This window comes from Accipiter gentilis, chromosome 30 (genome assembly GCF_929443795.1).
Source record: "Accipiter gentilis chromosome 30, bAccGen1.1, whole genome shotgun sequence".
In the NCBI taxonomy this organism is placed as follows: Eukaryota; Metazoa; Chordata; class Aves; order Accipitriformes; family Accipitridae; genus Astur; species Astur gentilis.
Window position 1 is genome coordinate 20,895,368 of NC_064909.1, and position 18,633 is coordinate 20,914,000.

Genomic DNA, 18,633 nt, shown 5'->3' on the forward strand with positions numbered 1-18,633 from the left:
TCCCTTGCTGCCAGTTGACCCTATTGCCTCTTGTCCTGTTGCCCAGCACCTCCATGAACTGGGCTCCCTCTACAGAGGCAGCTGAGCAAACCCTACTCCCTCAGCCTTTCCTCATCCACTGCGGGCTCCAGCCAGTCTGGCAACCTTTGCCGGCCAAGGGTGGCCCCAGCCCAGTTTGTGGGTGCGCTCCCCCCTCTGCCCACAGGACAATCTTTTCTCTGCAACACCCAGCCTGCCTGGGGGCTCGGAGGGACCTTTCCCAAGCCCACAGACACCATCAGCAAGCAAAGACCTCAGGCCAGGCAGTTAATACCTCGCGCCAAAAACCTGTATTTATTCAGGGAGACCATGTCGAGCCCAGGCCAGCTGCAGCAGCAGCACCCTGTGTCCTGCTGCCCTCCAGCCAGCACCCCTCACTAGGGGCTGACACCCCACCAACCGCTTCCAGTCCCACTCTTGCTGTCAAACTGGGTGCAGTTTGGGCCTTGCTCCCATGTTCTGTCACCCATGGAGAGAATCCTACTTTGCCCACAACCACAAGACCTGGCTTTCTCTCTGGGGGGAGTCACCCCGGTATGCTCCTGGCAGCCACAAAGTGCTCCCTGAGATGTGAGGGACTGTTACAGAACCCACCACCAGCTTGGCTGAGCAGAGCAGCGCTTCCACCAGGCTTTGGCTCAAGAAACTGCACAGCCACTTTTTCCACCCAATCTTGCAAGAAGGGGGCCCAGGAGACATCAGAGAAGAGCAGGTGGGTGCCTGTTTGTGCCTGTTCTCTCGTACCCCTTAAGACACCGTCCCCATCACACCTCCAGTGGCAGCTCTGCTGAGCGTTAGGAGGCAGCAAACTTCTGCCGGATGAGTCTGTACCTGAGCAGCTCCTGCTCCGAAACTGACGGCTGCAACCTCGCAGCAGCCTGCAGGAAGTCGTCCATGGTCAGGATCAGAGCAGAGCTCTCAGTATCCAGCCCTGCATGAGAGAAAGAATAGGAAAAGGCTGAGAGCCAAGCACAGGGACGGCTGACAAGATCCAACAGCCCCCTCTCCAGCCACCACAGACTGGAAAGAAATCCTGTGTCTCTCTCCTTCCCCCTGCAGCCAAGCACTGGAGGTGGAGATCATCACATCTACCAAAAATGCCTGCCAGTAACCCAGAGCCTAGCATTCGGATGTGGTCCCAAAACCATCGAGGCTCTTCTCACAACAGCCCAGTTACCAGTAGTGGTAACTCTCCTCTCTGCCCCTGTGCTGGGCTGCCCCAACACATGGAACAGGTAGGGGCTGGGCTCCTACCTTCCTCAATCCATTCCACCTTGCGTTTGACAGCGCACATCATGGCATCTGAGCACAGGGCATAGATGTCTGCTCCTGTCAGCTGAGCCGGGCATTTTTCTAGGATGGTGGTGAGATTTACAGATTGATCCAGCTTAAACCTGCCAAGAGAGAAAACTGCAGGTGTAAAAGCCACAGAAAAAAACAGACCAGGAGATAGGCAGCAGCCAGCATGACTGGGCAGGAGGAATCAGAGGCCCCATGTTTAGCCACTTCTGGACTGTGCTCTGCATGCTCCAAAAAAAATCAAAGGGGTTGGTTGGTTTGTTTTTTCAATGCAGTCAATTCTCTTTGAATCATCCCCGCAGCAAGGTCCTCTCACCTGCTAAGCAGGATGAAAGATAATTTCTCTGAGTGAGAGCTCAAAGTTAAGTGCTCCACATGCCTGGGAACAGCCTACAGCCAGGGCTGGATAAGAACATGTTTAATTACAGACAGTACAAACCACTGTAACACCAAACCATCCCATCAGAGCCACGCTGTAGACAGCGAGCCTCCTTCAGCACGAAAAACAGCATGGTGCTGGAGGGCACGACTGCCAAGCCACATGGTGTGAAAAGATGCTCGCAGCCAGCCCACGCTCTCGCCTCTCCTGCTAGCTTATAGTCAAAGGCAGCAGCGATCACAGCTATCCATGACAAAGTCCCTGAAGAGGCAGCTGCAGCAGGTGGTACCTCTGCATCTGAATTGCAGGGCTTGCCTTTCTCCCTCCAGAGATGCTCTCAGGAGCTCAGAGCAGTTGAGGAAGCAGCCAAACCCCGCTGCTCAGTGATCCCACATAACCAGTGTTCGGGAAAGAGACACAGAGCACAGGCTGAACACCCCATAGCATTGCAGGAGGAGAGGCAGTGAGACAGACGGAGCTGCCCTCACCCTCAGACCTGCAAACAGCAGATGTGCTAGCGGAACTCTTGCCGGAAGCAAATGGGAGCTTCCTGCCATGCTGCTGTGCCACAGTCTCATCACACTGTTAGGATCTGGCTGAGCTCTTCAGGAAAAGCATATGGGCACGGTGACAGAAGAATTCATACCAACCCCTCCCTTGGACAGGAGCTGAGCTGCTCCCATCTTGTAGGAAAACCAGCCCCAGTTCTGCTTCTGGAAGTTGCCCCATCCTCTTCCCCTACTTGCTGGCTGTGGGTTAGTGACTCAGGTACTCCCCAGGGCTCAGACATGAAGCCGAGCTGGAGCATGCTACGCATCAACCCCAGGAAGACTGCGACTCATTGGAGGGTGGTGGAAAGCTGCTGTGAGAGCACAGGGTCACTCACTTCCTAGTGATGGCACTCAGCACCTGCAGCTGCGACTCCCGGTCTTCATTTATGCCCACATAGACCAGCTTGTCAAACCTGTCAGCAGAGAGAAGAGACGGTCAAGATCGGGCCAAAACAAACTTGCCACTGGTGCTCAACCCTGTGCACCAGAAACTGAAGGGTGGCCCTGGGGCAGCTCCTTTTGCTGCCAAGTTGGTGGATGATACAAAGCTTGGGGGGGGAAGCAGTCAATGCGCTGGAGGGCAGGGCTGCTCTAATTCCTCCCACCAGTTTGGTGCCACAGCACCTGCTGTACTGCTCGGGCAATAACCAGAGTGGTAAGGGACACCTATCCTGTGCTGCTGCTACAGCCATAGGCACTTGCCTCCTCTTGGCTTTCTATCCCCTCCACAAACCAGGGCCAGGGGGCTCTAGGAACAGTCTCTGTGGAGGGAACATGGTGGGGACACAGTCCAGCTCATCACTGCCTGAGGAACACCAGTGAACTACCCTGGGAGCAAGGCAGGTAAGATGCGACATACCTGCCCGGCCGGAGCAGAGCTGAGTCCAGGAGGTCAGGCCTGTTCGTAGCTCCAATGACAAATACGTCTCTGGTGGAATGAAGACCATCAAGCTCAGCCAGGAGCTGCGAGACAACTCTGCAGGGAGGAAGACAGGACTCTCACAACTAGGCCTTGGTGAGTCACCCACTGTCACCCTCAGCCACCAAATGAAAAGAAGAAATAAGCGAGGCCAATGGCAGGTCCATGTCTTGGACTTCAGCTCTTATTTCTCTTCCCTGAAGAGCCCTGACACAGCTATCCAGACTTCTCCGTTTGAGCACAGCCAGTAAGCGTGTGGCTCATTGCAAAGTGAGTGCAAACCCCTGGTACCAAGACAGTCCTTCAGGACTGTGCTTGGCTCTGAACCCTTCCAGGATGGCCACACGTGCTTATGCTTGCTATCAGACACTGGCAATGCAGACCAAACATAGGCAGGCATGCATAGCTATCGCTCAGGTTCCCCACTCGGATGTGCTAGCTGGTCCTAACTCTTCCCACTACGTGGTACCGCCCAGCGAGTTCAGCTGCAAGACTGCCCTGTCAGTCCATGCTGGGGACACCCTGGCAAGCCAATGATGCTGCCAACCAGTCCTCAGGGCGGTGAATGGCACACATTGCAGATCTAGTTCTGTAGCCACGGGGCTTAAGCTGGTCTGGCAACACAGTACTTCAGTGCTGCACAGACCCAGAACGGGGATATCTCCACCAGGTTCTAGGATCACCTGAGGTGACAGACACCATACTCAGCTCCTTCCAGAGCTGCTGGTTTGCATGTGTGAAGATGGACACTGGGAGCACATGGTGTCACTGGAAAACTCTGCAGAAACCCTCATGGATGGAGAAGAAGATTGGATGGGGACTATCAGCTCAGCAGAAGAGGCCTGGGGGAAACAACCCTGTTTCTGGGTATCTCCAAGCTGTACATAATTCGCTTCTACCAGAGGCAGCTGAAAGGTTTCCCACCGTAGGGAAACAGCAGCTAATAGGAGGAGAGCATGGCAGGGGTGTGAAGGATGACCTTGGAGAGGCCAAAGGGAGCAGCTGGCAGCCACAGGAGCAGCTGGAAGAGACTCTGTCTTAACCAAATGTTTGCACAACAGGCTTGGGCAATCGGGAATCTGTGGCAATGCAAACAGCAGTACTAATGTCCAGAGAGAGGAGACAGGCCATGTAGAGGAGCTGAAGGGAATAGGAAGGGGAAAAAGTAGAGAAAGATAGTGGGGGCAGACTGCCTCACAGGGCAATCCTGTGCATGCCCCCAGCTCAGGCAGGTATGCTGCTTTCCGAAGGATGCATGATGCTCACTCACCTGTCCATGACACCCCCTGAATCTCCACTCCGTCCACGACTGGGGGCCAGGGAATCCAATTCATCAAAGAAGATAATGCAGGGAGCAGCTGCCCTGGCTTTGGCAAACACTGGGAAGAAACAGCACAAAATATGAGAAAGACCTGGAGGAGCAGTCAACAGCAACAGGACCTGCTACATCACCAGCAGGGAAGAGCTGTGGATGGAAACCAGCTGCCCACTGCCTCACCACCACCAACTGCTCCTGCCTGAGGGGAACAGTGGGAGCAGGGACAGGCAGCACCTAGCATGACAGGCCCCGAGGCTCAGCTGTTGTCTCTGAGGGGCTGCTGTGCCATCAGGAACACCAGGGAAAAGAGTGACAGGAGCAGAGAGAGCGGGAGGGGAAGCTGTACTGAGGCATGGAACAGACTGGATGTAGGAGACGGTTGGGTTCATGCCCTTGTGGGAAACTGTGGGTGGGAGTTGGGAAGAGTAGTTTAAGCACTACCTCCTTCCCTCCAGCACCACAGAAAAGCCCTATCTTCCCACATGCAGGAGCAAGATGCATCTCCTCACCATTACGCACGTTCTCCTCACTTTGCCCAACATACATGTTGATGAGCTCTGGCCCTTTCACACTGTGGGGCAGGGAGAAGAGGAAGCCAGTTAGAGCATGCCCATCCACTGCCAGGAGAAAGTCAGTCCCAGTGCGTGACCCCCCCATTCTTTACCTAAGGAACGTCATGGCACACGTGGTTGCCACAGCTTTTGCCAGCAAGGTCTTCCCTGTCCCTGGAGGCCCGTACAGCAGCAGACCAGAGCGACACAGACCAAATGACAGCAGCTCTGGGTGCTCCAGGGGCAACTGGATAGTGTCCAGGATCTCCTTCTTCACCTCCTGGAGCCCACCAACATCCTGCCAGGACACAGAAGGGATCTGCCAAGAGAGGGAGAGTACCTGTCAGCACTTCCTCCTGAGCCCCAAGCATGCCTGGGCAGCTCTTGCTCCAGTGGGCTACTAGTCATCAGCCCCTTAGGCCATCAGCTGTGTCTGGCTATGCAGCAAGTCAGCCCCACACTGCACTGCCCAGCCATCCCAGCTGTGGGATCCCCCAGCATCCACATTTCCCCTCTCCTGAGCTTTGCAGTGGGGAAAACAAACTGCACACGTCCCCAGGCAAGCTGTGCTTGCAGTACGCTGCCTTGTCTCCAGTCCTCCATTACACCTCATATCACCAGTCAGCAAAACTACCCTGGAGAAAGTATCTGCCAGGGTTGCTTGCAGCTTTGTGGGGAGAGAGCCCTGCTGCAGACAGCCCTTGGGACACATGAGGGAAGGTAAAAATAAGAAAGAAAAAAAAAAGATAAAAAAAGAAACCCGGACCTAGCAATTATGAGCTACTCTTGTTCAGGGCGCCTTGTCCCCCAGGGTGGTGAGACTATGCAAGGGCTTCACACCAGAGTGACAAAACCTGGGCTACTAGGACCTCTGTCATGTGAAGGAAGATGTGAAAGAGAGACATCCTGGAGGACTCTGTACAGAAAACTAGCTGCTTTTGAAAGTGTGGGGGGATGCAAGAACAAAGTCCATGGATGCTTACAAGAAATAGATAGGGATGGGGTCAACTGCAAACACGCAGGGGATCATTGCAAAGACAGGAAAGAGAGGGGCGAGCCATGCCACTTTAGTTATTTTATGCTGAGAAAAACAATCCCAGAGGATGCTATTGCTCTGCTCACAGCTTTAGAAATAGCAGGAATGCAACAGTCTGCATGACAGATCCTCCTGAGAGTCGCAGCAGCTCTCCTGGGAACACGCAGAGAAAGCAAAGCCCCAAAACACTTCCCCCCAGCTGCTGGCTGGGTGGGCAACAGGTGCCAGCACAAACGGGGAGTTTAAAAATAGGCTAGAGCAAAATTCTTTCCCCCTCAGCCAGTTTGGCTCTCCTTCCTTTGCTACTTGAGATGATGTTATCTTTTGCTCTTTCTCCAGTTGCCCAGCAAGTCCACCAGGAAAATCAGGTCAGACAAGATAAGGATTTCCAGGAAAAAAAAATAAGAAAAAAAAAAAAATCTTTTAAAGCAACAGGTCACAGACCCTCCTTCTTCAGTGCTGATGAATGGAAGAGTTGCCCTCTCCCCTGCACTCTTGCTTATACTAGCTAGAAGAAAAGCTCTACAGAAATCAGCACAGGAGCTGGGAAACTGAAGCAAGGCTATTTCCAGGGGAGAACATTGTAAGTCTAGGACATGGACATGTTGCAGACACTGCCAGCAGCTGGAGGTTTCAAATTAGTTCTTTCTAAGAGGCTCAAGATGCAACTGCAAACAAATGTGTGACTAACCAGAAAATGCAAGCAGGGAACTGAAAGTTATGTATGTTGAGAGTATCCAGGTTTGCTAATGGGCTTTCTGAACCACAGCCAATTACTAAGAAATTGATAAAGGATTGTAAAATACAAATAAAATTACCTCCCATTCACACTGTTCAATGCTGAGCACACCCTGTGGTTATTATTTGTCTTATAGCAAACACGCCTCAAAGCAGAGCTCATTTCAGTCTCTAGTAAATTTATGAATGAATTAAGTCCCGGAGTAGCTCCTGGATGATGACACCAGCAAGGTGTCATCCTGCTAGGGCAGGACTACAAGTGGGCGGTTGGGGAAGGTGCCAGAATAACTGCTCCAAGGCCAACCTTTCCTGTCCTGTGCTGAGCTCAGTCATTTGCACTCAAGGGCGTGGAGAAGGGGCTCCCATCACTTCACTTGGTCCTAATGCTACATTACCCAGGAAAAACAGTCACTCCAAATGCTGTTTCCCTGGGTGCCGAGCTGCCAGAGGTGGATCACGCCCCTCCTGAGAAGCTGACTCTGCTGGTGTTCTCTGACACCCCATGTCCCTTTCCCTGAAGAACCCCCAAGCTCTTCAAACTGCCCAGCTGTCAGAAAAGCCTGTGCCAGCTCGAGCAGTGTCCAAGGTCAGGGATCGAATATAGGGCTTCTCACACGTGGGGCAGTTTGTGCCTCCGCCTCTCTGTTCCCATACGCCAGGTGGCTGGAGAGACCTCAGCGAGGCTGCCAGAGTGCAGATGCCTTTGCCCCTTGAAAGGCTGAGCTACGCAGCTTGGCACCCCTATGGCACTAGCCAATTGAGTGGTCTCCGATTAGAGCAGCAAGGGCTTCCCTGACCAAACTCAAAGTCAAGAGGGTGAAAAGCACTAGTGGGGGAAAGCCCACAGTGGGACCGTTTCCCACCCAAGGCTGGGGGAGTGCGTGGAAGGACATAGCAGGAAGTGTCGTGCCAGAGCACAGCCCCATCTGATGGGGTCTGCGAGAGGTACCTTGAGCCACAGAGCTCTGGAGAACCAACCCCCCTTCCTCTGCCCCAGCATCCTACCTTCGGGGCTCCCACTGCCTGAGAATGGGCATCGTGCAGCTGGTCCAAGGCAACAGTAAAATCCTCCTCAAGCACTGGGAACCCAGCAGTGCAAAAATCTCTCTCCACTTCCTCGCTCAGTCCGTCTGGAAAACTGGTGAGGAAAGAGAAGGGAAGGACTCAGGCTCTGCCCCACTCCTGGCATTATCAGGCTGGCTGCAGCCCCTGCCCTCTCCCACCTCCTGCCCTGTTGCCTGTGCTACCTCAAGGCCTGGATGCGGGTACAAGCAGCCCGGCTGCTGTGGGACAACAAGGCACAGAAATCTCCCAGCACAAAACCCTGTGAATGTGGAAACAAACAGCATCAGTTCAGTCACTGACCATAGCTCCAGCTAGGCCATTAAAGGTATATGAAGAAAAATTCCTCGCAGAGCTGTTCTTTGAGCTTCTGTGCCCTGGTTAAAAGCTCTAGCTTCTTTTTTTTCTATTGGCTCTGTCTTGTAGCAGAGCTAAGCATCAGCCAACACCTCTGCAAAAGGTGTGCAGTCCTTACACACTAGAAATCTGGAGTTAAAGCTGATGTCTGAGGACCGGGGGTAACCACTGAAGAAGTTGACTGGGCTGTGGGAATTGCCCCCTTTCTCCATGGGCAGGTAGGGAAGGCTGGCCCAGCACTCCTGGCCTGCCCATCTCCACATGCTGCTGTGTTTTCACTCACTGCAGTCCTGCGAGCCAGCTTGGATAGGCTCACTTCTTTGCCCAGAGGTAGACTGGCAGTCAGCATGCTCAGCATCGATCTCCTCTGCTCTTCTGAAGGGGCTTCGATTTTCACCTCGTGAAGGAAAGCAGTCTGCACATCTGTAGGAACATCCTGGGGCTTGCAGGTTGTGCCGATCACTAGGACAGGGTGGCTGTTGATAAAAGGGAGACAGTGCATGGTCTCAGCTCTATGGAAGCTTCCCTCTTACACTGCCATCACCCACGCCAAGTCACTCTCCAACAGCTAGCCCTTCCTCTGAGAAATGCACACATATTGGCCAAGGCGTCTTGCAGCCACTCTCCTCCAGCTTGCCCTTGAAGTGCTTTGTGAGCTCTGTCTCCAAGTCAAGGCCCTTCAAATGACATCTTATTTCTTCACTTGATGTCTCCCACCCTGCACCCTGGTACTTGTCATCAGCCTCAAGATTCCCCCGGGGTGCAGCTCCCTTCTGGTGGCTCTGCGACCCTTGGCATGCTTCACAGAAAACATGCCAGGTTTACTCATCTGAACTACTCAGAAACCAGCTTCAGACAACGAAGCTTGCTGAATTCCTCTGACACTAAGCTGGAAGAACAAGGGCCCTCTGAAGTAAACAAAACAAGTCTTGGGACAGACTCCACTGGATTAAAAATAAAACAGGACACGTTAGCAATCAGTCACCTTGATGTAACGGTGACTGCTGCCCTAGGAAAGGCAGAAGCAAACAATCACCTCAGATGCCCACAGCAAACGTGCAGGGGGCATACCTCAGTGCTGGGTCTCTGTCCAGGAGCAGCTGTCTCAGAGTAGCGATGACCCTGGCGTCCTCTCCTAGCCTGTCCCGGTCTCTGCCAAGCACCTCGATGTCTTTCAGCAGGAGTACACACGGATGATACTGCTGGGCCTGGGCAAAGGCCATCTGTACTTTCTCCTCTGTGGCTCCACTGGTGTCACTGCACAAACTAACGCAATCGACCTGCGAGACAGACCACACAACACACAGTCTGCACCAGTTGCAACACGGACAGCTGGGGTGACCCAGGACAATGTTCACTTCCACAAAGCTTTCGACGGGCAACTCACAGCTGAAAGGAGATCTAAGTGGACGTTTCCCAGAGACATATTCAGGACATATTCAAAATAGACACATTCAGGACTCCCTGGCATGGACAAAATGGCTGTTTCTTGCTTCTCTGCAGGAGGTGAGGGGGGCAGGAGGGTCTACATCTGAAAAAGGTGAGGCTAAGGGACCAGAGAAGTCAATACAGTGGGTGTCATGGCTCAGCAACACAAGCTGGAAGGGATGGGAAAGCTGTGGAAGAGGCCAAGACAGGGAGAACAAGGTGTCTCAGAGGAACAATGCGAAGAGTGGAGGGGGAGACTCAGGAAACTGTTCAAGCCAGTGCCGCACAGGCTCAAAGTGCAAGAGAAAGGTAGAAGGTAAGGGGCGGGGGGAAGTTAGAGGTGGCTAGAGGCCCAGACACTGTTTACAAACTGAACGCTTGATGAAGTATGGAGTTATCCAAAAGGGAGAGGTGACTGGTGAGCCTCAAACAGCAGCTTGAACACTGCTGGGGCAGTGCTGCCTCCTGGTGCTGCGAGGTCATGCAGGGAGAGCCAAACCATCTCTGGGATTCCCTGGGCCTCATCCTCGGAAAGGGTAGCTTGGAACAGGGAGAATGCCTCAGGAGCTGATGTAAAGGGCAAGGAGGGGGATGCAGAGCAGAGGAACTCCTGTGCTTCATGTACTATAGAAAAAAACCCAGGAGTTAGGGTTGTGGAAGGCACAGCCAAACGGCAGCAGTATCTGTATGCAAGTGTAGAAGGGCAGACAGAAAAGACAAAAAATCTGCTGATTGTCCAGTGGTGGAGACTACAGTGTGGAAGAATTACTGTGTCCTGGTAGGAGAGCAGGCAGAACAGTCAAAGGGAAGAGAAGGTAGAATACTAATGTAAGCATTGCAGTTAAGTGAGAAAAGGAGGGGAGAGTGTAAAAGCTGAGATAGAATAAGATGGACAGCAAATACCTCTGGCTTCAAAAGTAAGAGCGTTAGTCTTTAAAAGCAGCACACAAGGCCAAAACCAGAGCTGTAGCCTTGCACATCACGCTAGAACGTGAGGCCACCTGCCAGGACACGGCAGTGCCACAGTGCTCCCAAACACATCCTATATGTGAACCTGAAGGTACTGTGAAGTCTCTACAATCTTGTACTGGATCCAAGAGCTACAGCACATCTGCAGAACAGTAAGAGCTCAGCACCACTAAGGATCATTCACCTCCACAGCAGATGTAACACTTCCTTATCTTGGCTGATTCTTTCTTTCTAAAGAAACCTCATTTTGATGTTGGTCCCCCTTCAGAAGCCAAGCACTACTGCGGAAGAGTTGGTGGATTTTTGCTCTCAGGGCAGGGGGATGGTGAATGTGAACAGTTACAGGGCAACTCTTCTACCGGCCATGAGATTTTGAACCAGATCTGGCAGACATAATGTTATCAAACCAAGGGCTGCATTTCTTTTCTAGGCTTCCCACCCAGCTAGAGAAGATCTCAGAATCATCTCTGCCTCACTTTCCAACATACCTTTTGCCCAGCCTATGCAGGGACAATTGAAAACACCCAACGCCACTGCAATTCCTGCCCTCGTCACCTCTCCAATTTCTCTCAGTATATTTTAGTTACCACTACCTTCTGGGGTACAGTATCAACTCAATGCCCTATCAGATGACAGGAAGTTAGCATGCTAAAATACAACTATGTATTGCAGTATCTGTAAAGTACCTCAGACTGACAGCAATAATAGCAAAAGTCAGTAAAGAAAGGTACAAATGTACACCCTGGGCCAAGAGATCTCTAAATCACTGACTTCGGAGCGCTGGAGGGTACATGCCAGAGGAAACATCTCTTCATGCTTATGCTCTTTTCCTGAGCATCTGTTACTGGCCAGTCTCAGACAGGGGCCGGGGGCTAGACAGGCCTTTAGGCTGATCCAAACGGTTGCTCTGAGTATTCTGCCCACCAGCAGTCACAATCTGTGCCAGCGGGAGCTGCTAAGCTCAGCATACTCAGACTCCTTTTGTCTGCATGTGCGCATGGGAGCAGCTTCTGGGTAGGTTCGTGTCATGATTGCAGCAGGGGTGTTGGTATGGCTAACTTAAAGAACATTTCTGTAATTCTTTATGTTGTAAATCCACCAATCAACAGACCGCAGAGGGAATTACCTTGAAGAGGTGGAGGTTGAGGCAGCTACACACAGCTCTGACAGCCATCAGCTTCCCACTGCCGCTTGGCCCCGAGAGGAGAATGCTGCCAGCCCCGCTCAGCGCGCTTGCCCTGTAACACAGAGGCAGTTCTCCCAGTGACTGGGGAGCACGGTCCCAGCTCTCCCGGGGCTTGCTAGAAGGAATTCTAACCCACCGACTGTTCAGGTGAGGCTGAAGAGCATCACAGAGCTGCTTCACAACATCAGAAAGTCCAGCAGGAGACAAACTGCTCCAGAACTCATGGCTGTTATAGGCTGGGGCAGATGGGACAGCGCTGTTTGTTGAACCCACCTGTGAGGAAGGGAAAACAGCACTCTGTGGAACACCGCCTGAGAAAAGACAGGTACCAAGTGACATAGTCTGTCCTGAAATGCCATTTTCCAATGGCAGGAGACACAAGCCTCCACAGGCACCTTCATCATCCGTAGCGCAACCTCAGCCTCGGATCTCCTGTACACACTCCCTGCTCTCCACTGACATCTTACCAGATAGAGAGAGGTGTTCTGGGTGTCCACCAGGTAACCCTCAGACTGCTCGCCTTCCACCATGCCTAAAATCTTCCTCACTTTAAAGTAAAGTTCTGGCCACCTAAGGGAAAAACAAGCAGTCTAAATTGTTGAGTCAAGATCTTGAAGGCAGGTACAGCTGTCAACAAGACGACAGCTAAAAGGTACAGGTAAGCAGAGATACTCTTGCCCTCTCCCAGGATGCACATGGATCCTTTATGGACGCCGCTGTGCCGTCTGGCCAGACAGACCAACAGGACTGTCCACAGTTACAGCTTCTGCTGGTGGCTTCAGTCCACAAGTACAGCTGTACTAACCTTATTTCATCTAAGAGCTCAAGACATTCTCTTTTCTGCCATCACTTCCTTCACTACAGCTCCACAGAGATTCACCCACAGTGTATAAAGCCTTACAGCACAGAGTCCTCTAGGCTGCAGACTAGGACCCACCCAAATACCATGAGAGCCTTACAAGCATTCTGTCCTGGACACCTTGCAGAAAAAACACTTCTTCCCACATTGATATCCCACTGGACAGACTAAGGGATCTGCAGAGGTCTTCTCCAGGATTTTCTCCACCCTCTGAATAACTGTACCACTTGCACGCCAACACAGTTCCAAGCTCGTTAGGTCTCATGAACTCTACTGCCTTCTCTAGTTTGCCACATGGCTAATATATAAGTCCACAAACAGAAGACTTGTGCCTCCTGTGGTACCGCCTCCCTCTGAGAAACAGCCTAGAAAATACTCACTGTAGTAGTACTATAAAACTATTGAATTTTCAAATACAGAGGGGAGCTGATCAGTGTTAACAACGTGTCACTGGTGCATCCTGCATGAAACAACTGAAGGCAATTCTTTGCATCGCATGCCTCGGTTACTTGTAGCAGCTCCCTCAGTGACACAGCTGAAGCACTTATATTAACACCAGCCAAATCCCGCTGCAAGCACCTGATACAAAGCACTCAGATACAAAGGTGGCTTTCTCTCATTTAGCACAGAACTGTTTCAAAGCCATATAAGCAAAACCAAGAAAGGCATAATTGGTGGCCAAACAGAAAATTATTCTAACGTGAACTGTAAGGGCTTATATTCACACTTTGTTGTTTGTCACATGTTGACATGCCCAACTTCCACTTTGCTGTCTTTATGTGTGGCGCTGGCTGTCCTCAGGCTACCCCTTCCTCCTCTGCATTCTTTTTCCCCATCAGTGTTTCTCTCTCTCTTTTTCCTTTCTTCCCTCCATGACTATTTGAGTGAGCTAAGGGAGGCCTCCCTCTCAGCTGCAGCCCTCCATAATCCAACAAAAATATTTCCCTCGTCCCCCTAAAATAAGAGGCAGATAAACGCTAAACTCCAGGGACAGAGGAGAATGGAATAAACTATCTCGTTTCAAGAGAGTCAATAGCAGAAGAGTATCTCTTCTCTTGCAGTATCCATGTAATAGAGCCACAGTTTGTTGCCACCTACCTTATGAATTTGTCTGCATTTATTTCTAAAAATTCAGCATGTCCAAATGTTGGAACACATAGGATGTCTGCCTCCTGGACAAGCCTACAAAAAAACCAGGGAGTTTCACCAGTGAAAGAGAGTAAATCCTGCCAGTTGTGTGTCCTCCCTGCCCCATACCACATGCATTTTTAGAGAAAAGAATGTAGCTATTCACACCAACTCACTCCTTTCCTGAAAATAAAACTATAAATAGCCACTTCAAGATTCAACATGTGAGTAGGCGTATCCAGACTACTAAGAGGAACCTTCTGGGAACAGTATAGAAGATGAATGCTATTGAAGAGCATCTCTTCCAGACACAATAGCCTCCCGATCCCTAGAACAGCTGAGTATAATTCCACCAGCAAGCCTTGACAGGCTTGAAAAAGTGAAAAAGCCTCAGGGGCAGGTGTCACAAGAGAATATGGCAACACATCCAGTTCCCCAATTACTCAACTTTGTTCAAAGCTGAAAACTGGGGTTACGAACGTGCCCCAGAACAGAGGTGTGCAGGCAGCACTTGGGAGCCCTCAGCATCGGACGGTAGACCACAAGAGAGGACGCTCACAGACAACTGCCGAAGGACAGGACAAGAGGCGTTGCGTGCAAGCAAAGCATGAGCGGACGTTCTAAAACTACTCGGTGTCTGCGTTAAGGTGTTGATTAGGCACATCATCACCGTGTTATCAGATCCTTGCGCCACAAACACAGAGCGAGGGCACGGGCGCATCTCATGAATACACCCCAAGAGAACAGAAACGCGTCTGCTCCCCACGCAGCGGCTCACCGGGGCGTTTCAAAATGCTTGTAGAGAAGCCGGTCGTAGCTTCCCCGGGCGCTGTAGGCCGGCGAGCATACGATCTCTAGGCGCAGCTCCTTGGCGAAGGGAGGCACAGATAAGACGGACCGGCTGCCTTTCCCATCCGCTGCCCCGGATCTCTCGTACCTCTGCAGAGAGGTTGAGGACACACCGTCAGAGCCCACCGCCACCGTGGCCGGCCCCAGTAGCCTCCACGTCCCCCGGCCCCGACTCACCCGCAGGCGAAGCTGAGTGGCGGCGGCGGGCTCGCAGCCCAGATTGAAGGCCAGGGCCGGGGCCAGCAGTGCTGTCCCGTCAACCGGGCCGCGGCGGGAGGTCCGTGGATATTCCCAAGGCGGCGGACGGGCCAACAAAGCCGCCAAGTGCTCACGACCCGTTCCCTCGGCTCCCACCCTTACCCACTCCCCTTGGAAAAACCCCAGCGCCAACAAACCCCGTCGGCTTACCCACACCTCCACCCCTCCGCCTCCCGTTCCGCCGCCGGGGATCGCCTTTAACACCGCCGCCGTTTCATCCCCCACCGCGTTTTTCCCGGTCCCGGCGGCGGCGAAACGGGAGACGAGAGGTGGCGCGGTGGGACGCCGCCAGGGGGCGCTAAAGGCCGCGGGCTCCCGCGCCGGCGGCGGCGGCGGCGGGAGGGGGGGCGGAGGGGCGAGGGCGGTGCGCGTGCCGTTGCCTAGCAACCCCTGAAGCGCCGGCCTCGATTCTAAGACCAGTGGACCAGGCCCCGGTCCCGGTCCCGGTACCGTTTCGCCCCGCCGCACAAGCACAGCACCGTTTACAGGCCGTCCCGTCCTTCCCACGGCTCCCAATAATACCCAAGCTAAAGGCGGTGGGCGGCGTACCGGCCAAACGGCCACCCGTCGGCCGGCCGCTAAACCCAAGCGCCGTAACAAGGCCCCGCGTAACCACAGCTCCGCGCCCCGCCGGCCGCCGGTCTCTAACGCCACGGCGTTCAGTAATACGGCCTGAGCCCCGCCGCGTCCCGCCGGCCGTACCGCTAGCACCAGCCCGCCGCCCCGACCGCGCAAGGCCGCGCACAGCGGCGGCGGTGCCAGCAGCAGGGCGGTGGCCGGTGCCAGCTCCGCCGGCGGAGCGTCCAGCGGTCGCAGCACCGCCACCGCCATTAGAGCCGCCGGGCGGAACGGCCCGGCCCCGCCCCGCTACCGTAGAGTTGCGCGGCTAGAGAGGACGCGGCGCGCAGGCGCAGGGCGGCCCCGTCGGGCCTCCTCGCTGTTCCGCCAAGGTCACGGAGACGGCGGGGTAGAGCGGCCCCAGTAGCGTCTGGGATCATAGAGCGGGGGTGGCGAGCGGCTGCTTTCTCTCAGGAAAGGCCCGGCTCGGTTCCGCTTCGAGCGGCGCTGGCGGTCAGCGGTACCGGGAGTAACGGCACCTCGCCCGGCGGCTGAGGCGATCTCACCTCAGGGTTGGGCCTCTGCGAGGCCTCGCTCCCCGGCCCAGCCGCTGCCGAGGGCTGGAGGCCTGGGTGCAGAGCAAAGCGGTGGTACGGGCCTCGGCCTCCTCAGGCTTCAGCGGGGCCGCAGCCAGAGGTTGGGGAAGGTGGGAAAGAGGGGAAACGGGGCTAAAAAAGGCGGGTGAGGCCTTTGCTGCCCTGCCCGAGCCCAGCACCGGCAGAACGTGGAGTCAGAGGGAAATGGCACGCAGCCAGAGCGCGATACCGAAAAGCCGATCAAAGAAACTCTCTAAGACTCGTTTTGGAGTTTTAGAAAGCAGGCATTTTTTATTGCAGCACTGGATGCACGGGGCATAGTTCCACCTAGCATGCATACCACAGCTTTAGTACAAACAGGCTATATAGAATAATTGCATATTAATCAGGTTAGTATACATATACATAAAAATAATTGCAACTGATTATCTTAGTACTGCCTACATCCAATCGTGTGCCATGAAGGATCCATTTGAGTCGAAGGGCTGCTTTTGCGACCACCGACCCATTTGAAGTTCTTGCTGGCTGTCCTTGAAGTCTTGATTCTTGTCCTTGTTCTTTGATCTAGAAGCTTAACGCAGCTTCAATCACACGTGGTCAGTTTCAGCATTGTTCTCATCTAGCGTACAGGAACATCTAGTCATAAGAGCAAAGAACTGCAAAACTTATGAGTCACTACCTCCACTAGTTAATTGCTTGGCTATACTTTTGTCTATTGTTTCAATCATAGTGTTAGTATAAGATTTCTAATAATTATTTACCACATCTCCCTTTTACAGTCACCTAGCAGCAAACCAGTTTCCACAGTTGGTACAAAATATTAAAACCATCAATGTAGTTAGACATGCCATACAGAATGTATGGAAATACGTTATCAAGCAGAACACATTGCCTTCGCCGGCACCAGCGTGGTGAGATTTTTGCAGGCTGAATACGTCCGCTTGGTTCATAAGAACGTGCTTGTGTTGGTGTCAGTGCTGAACTAACCTTGGAAAGGAGCAGTATGGAGGAAGCCTGTGCCCGCTGCCAGAACCTGGCTTGCTCTGGGGAAGGGACCGCTTATTGTACCGAGTGCCTGTTGGCGAGCCAAGAAGCGAGTAATGAAAAACAAACCCCCGCAGGATTCTTTTAATTCTGCATCCAAGCACCCCTGCGTGTCGCCCGGCAGGTAGACAGGGGTCTGTTGGACTGAGGGGAAGGAGTGAAGCTTCTGGTTACCTCTAGGACTCCAGCCAGCCTTCCCCGTTCCTGGGCGGCTCGCTGTGTCCCATCGCCCCGCTCCACACGAGGGAGCACTTACAAAACATTCGTACTCGCTTCCTACCGTCCCGGTCTTGAAAATCTAGCCAGCGGCTTGGGAGGATCGGCTGAGACAAAATGCCAGTCAGGAATGAGTATTACTAATCTGTGCAGAAATGGCTCTGCGAGGATGCTTCAGCAAATGCAGCCCTGCAGCCTTCTCTGTACCAGACGGCTCTGGGGCCATCACCAGGACACCCCCAACCACCTCCTTGCGACCCCCAGACGTGCATGCCTGGCAGTCAGCCTCCAATCCCATAAAAGCCGAGAGGTACCAAAATAATCTCATTTTATTCCCTTTTCCCTTTCCTCATCCCTTCTTCCATGATTGGTTTAGCAGATCGCTTAAGTCCCCGGCTAGCGCTGTACACATGGCGCCGTGAAAAGACCTGGATGTGCCAGGGCGGGTGGCAGCCCGGATGAACTGAAGTGAGGCTGCGGCAGCGCCGGCTGCTGAACGGTGGCTTTAATGTTACCGACTCCTCTGCCCATGCCGCATCGAAGGGATCTCCCACCTGAGCAAACCCAGCCTCTGTGGCTGAGGGACCCCCAGGGCTCCTCACGGAAGGAAGCTCGTGCCAGCCAGGCCCTGGTGTGGTCACCAAGATGGCTGCTGGGTCTCACATGGGCAACCCCACTGCAGCAGCGGAGGTGTGCGCAAGCGGCAGCCGTTGCCATAAGTCAGGGTTTCTTGTGTCGCACAGTCGTGACCGGCCCTGGTCTGAACCGGTACTGGTAGGAGTCGTGGCTGGGTTTGGCTACCGCTAATCTCAGGGTGGATAAAGTGTGAAGCAACGACAAGAAGAATGTGCCGCCGTACTCCTACCGCCGCTCCAACCACAGCGACATATGGAGGACAGCGAGCACTTCCCTGCCAGGCTTAGCGCAGACAGCTAAGAGGCGAGTGACTGTCCCTGCTCTGAGGATTGCCCCACCAGACCCTGCCACCAGCTCCTGGTGGCAACTGGGAGCCCAGCCTTGGGCAGTTGCTGTCATCCACCAGCACCTCCCTTCACTTGGCCTCCCCTGGGCTCTCACCTTGTGAGTGGAGCAGCAAGGGCACTTCTGAGCCCCGGTGTACCCGGCTGCATCCTGTGGTTACTTCCTAGCACACGAAAAGTGCCTCAGGCCAGCAGCCCTCCCCGTGACTCCCTCTTCACAGTGGGAGGTGAGAGCTGGGAGCCCACCAGAGAGTTGTCCGCACCCCTGTGCGGGGCCGGGGCTGTGGTGTTTCCCCTTGTAGCAGTTGTGGTG

At 53.6% G+C, this 18,633-nt stretch overlaps 1 protein-coding gene across 2 annotated transcripts; it reads right to left on the minus strand.

Annotated features, from left to right (window-relative positions):
* Positions 1-310: 310 nt before the first annotated feature.
* On the minus strand, positions 311-15,776 carry PEX6 (peroxisomal biogenesis factor 6). 2 transcript variants are annotated; one of them, XM_049833567.1, is made up of 17 exons: positions 15,077-15,776; positions 14,598-14,758; positions 13,790-13,873; positions 12,300-12,402; positions 11,969-12,105; positions 11,773-11,884; positions 9,321-9,529; positions 8,533-8,725; positions 8,078-8,154; positions 7,836-7,968; positions 5,170-5,375; positions 5,015-5,076; positions 4,458-4,566; positions 3,128-3,244; positions 2,604-2,681; positions 1,294-1,433; positions 311-970 (listed from the first exon to the last, which is right to left on the minus strand). In XM_049833567.1, exons 1-17 carry the CDS (start codon positions 15,755-15,757, stop codon positions 834-836), a joined length of 2,739 nt encoding a protein of 912 aa, XP_049689524.1. In that variant the 5' UTR covers positions 15,758-15,776; the 3' UTR covers positions 311-833. The 2 variants fall into 2 exon arrangements, with proteins under 2 accessions (XP_049689524.1, XP_049689523.1); XM_049833566.1 differs by having other exon boundaries at positions 14,846-15,776.
* Between the last annotated feature and the right edge of the window lie 2,857 nt (positions 15,777-18,633).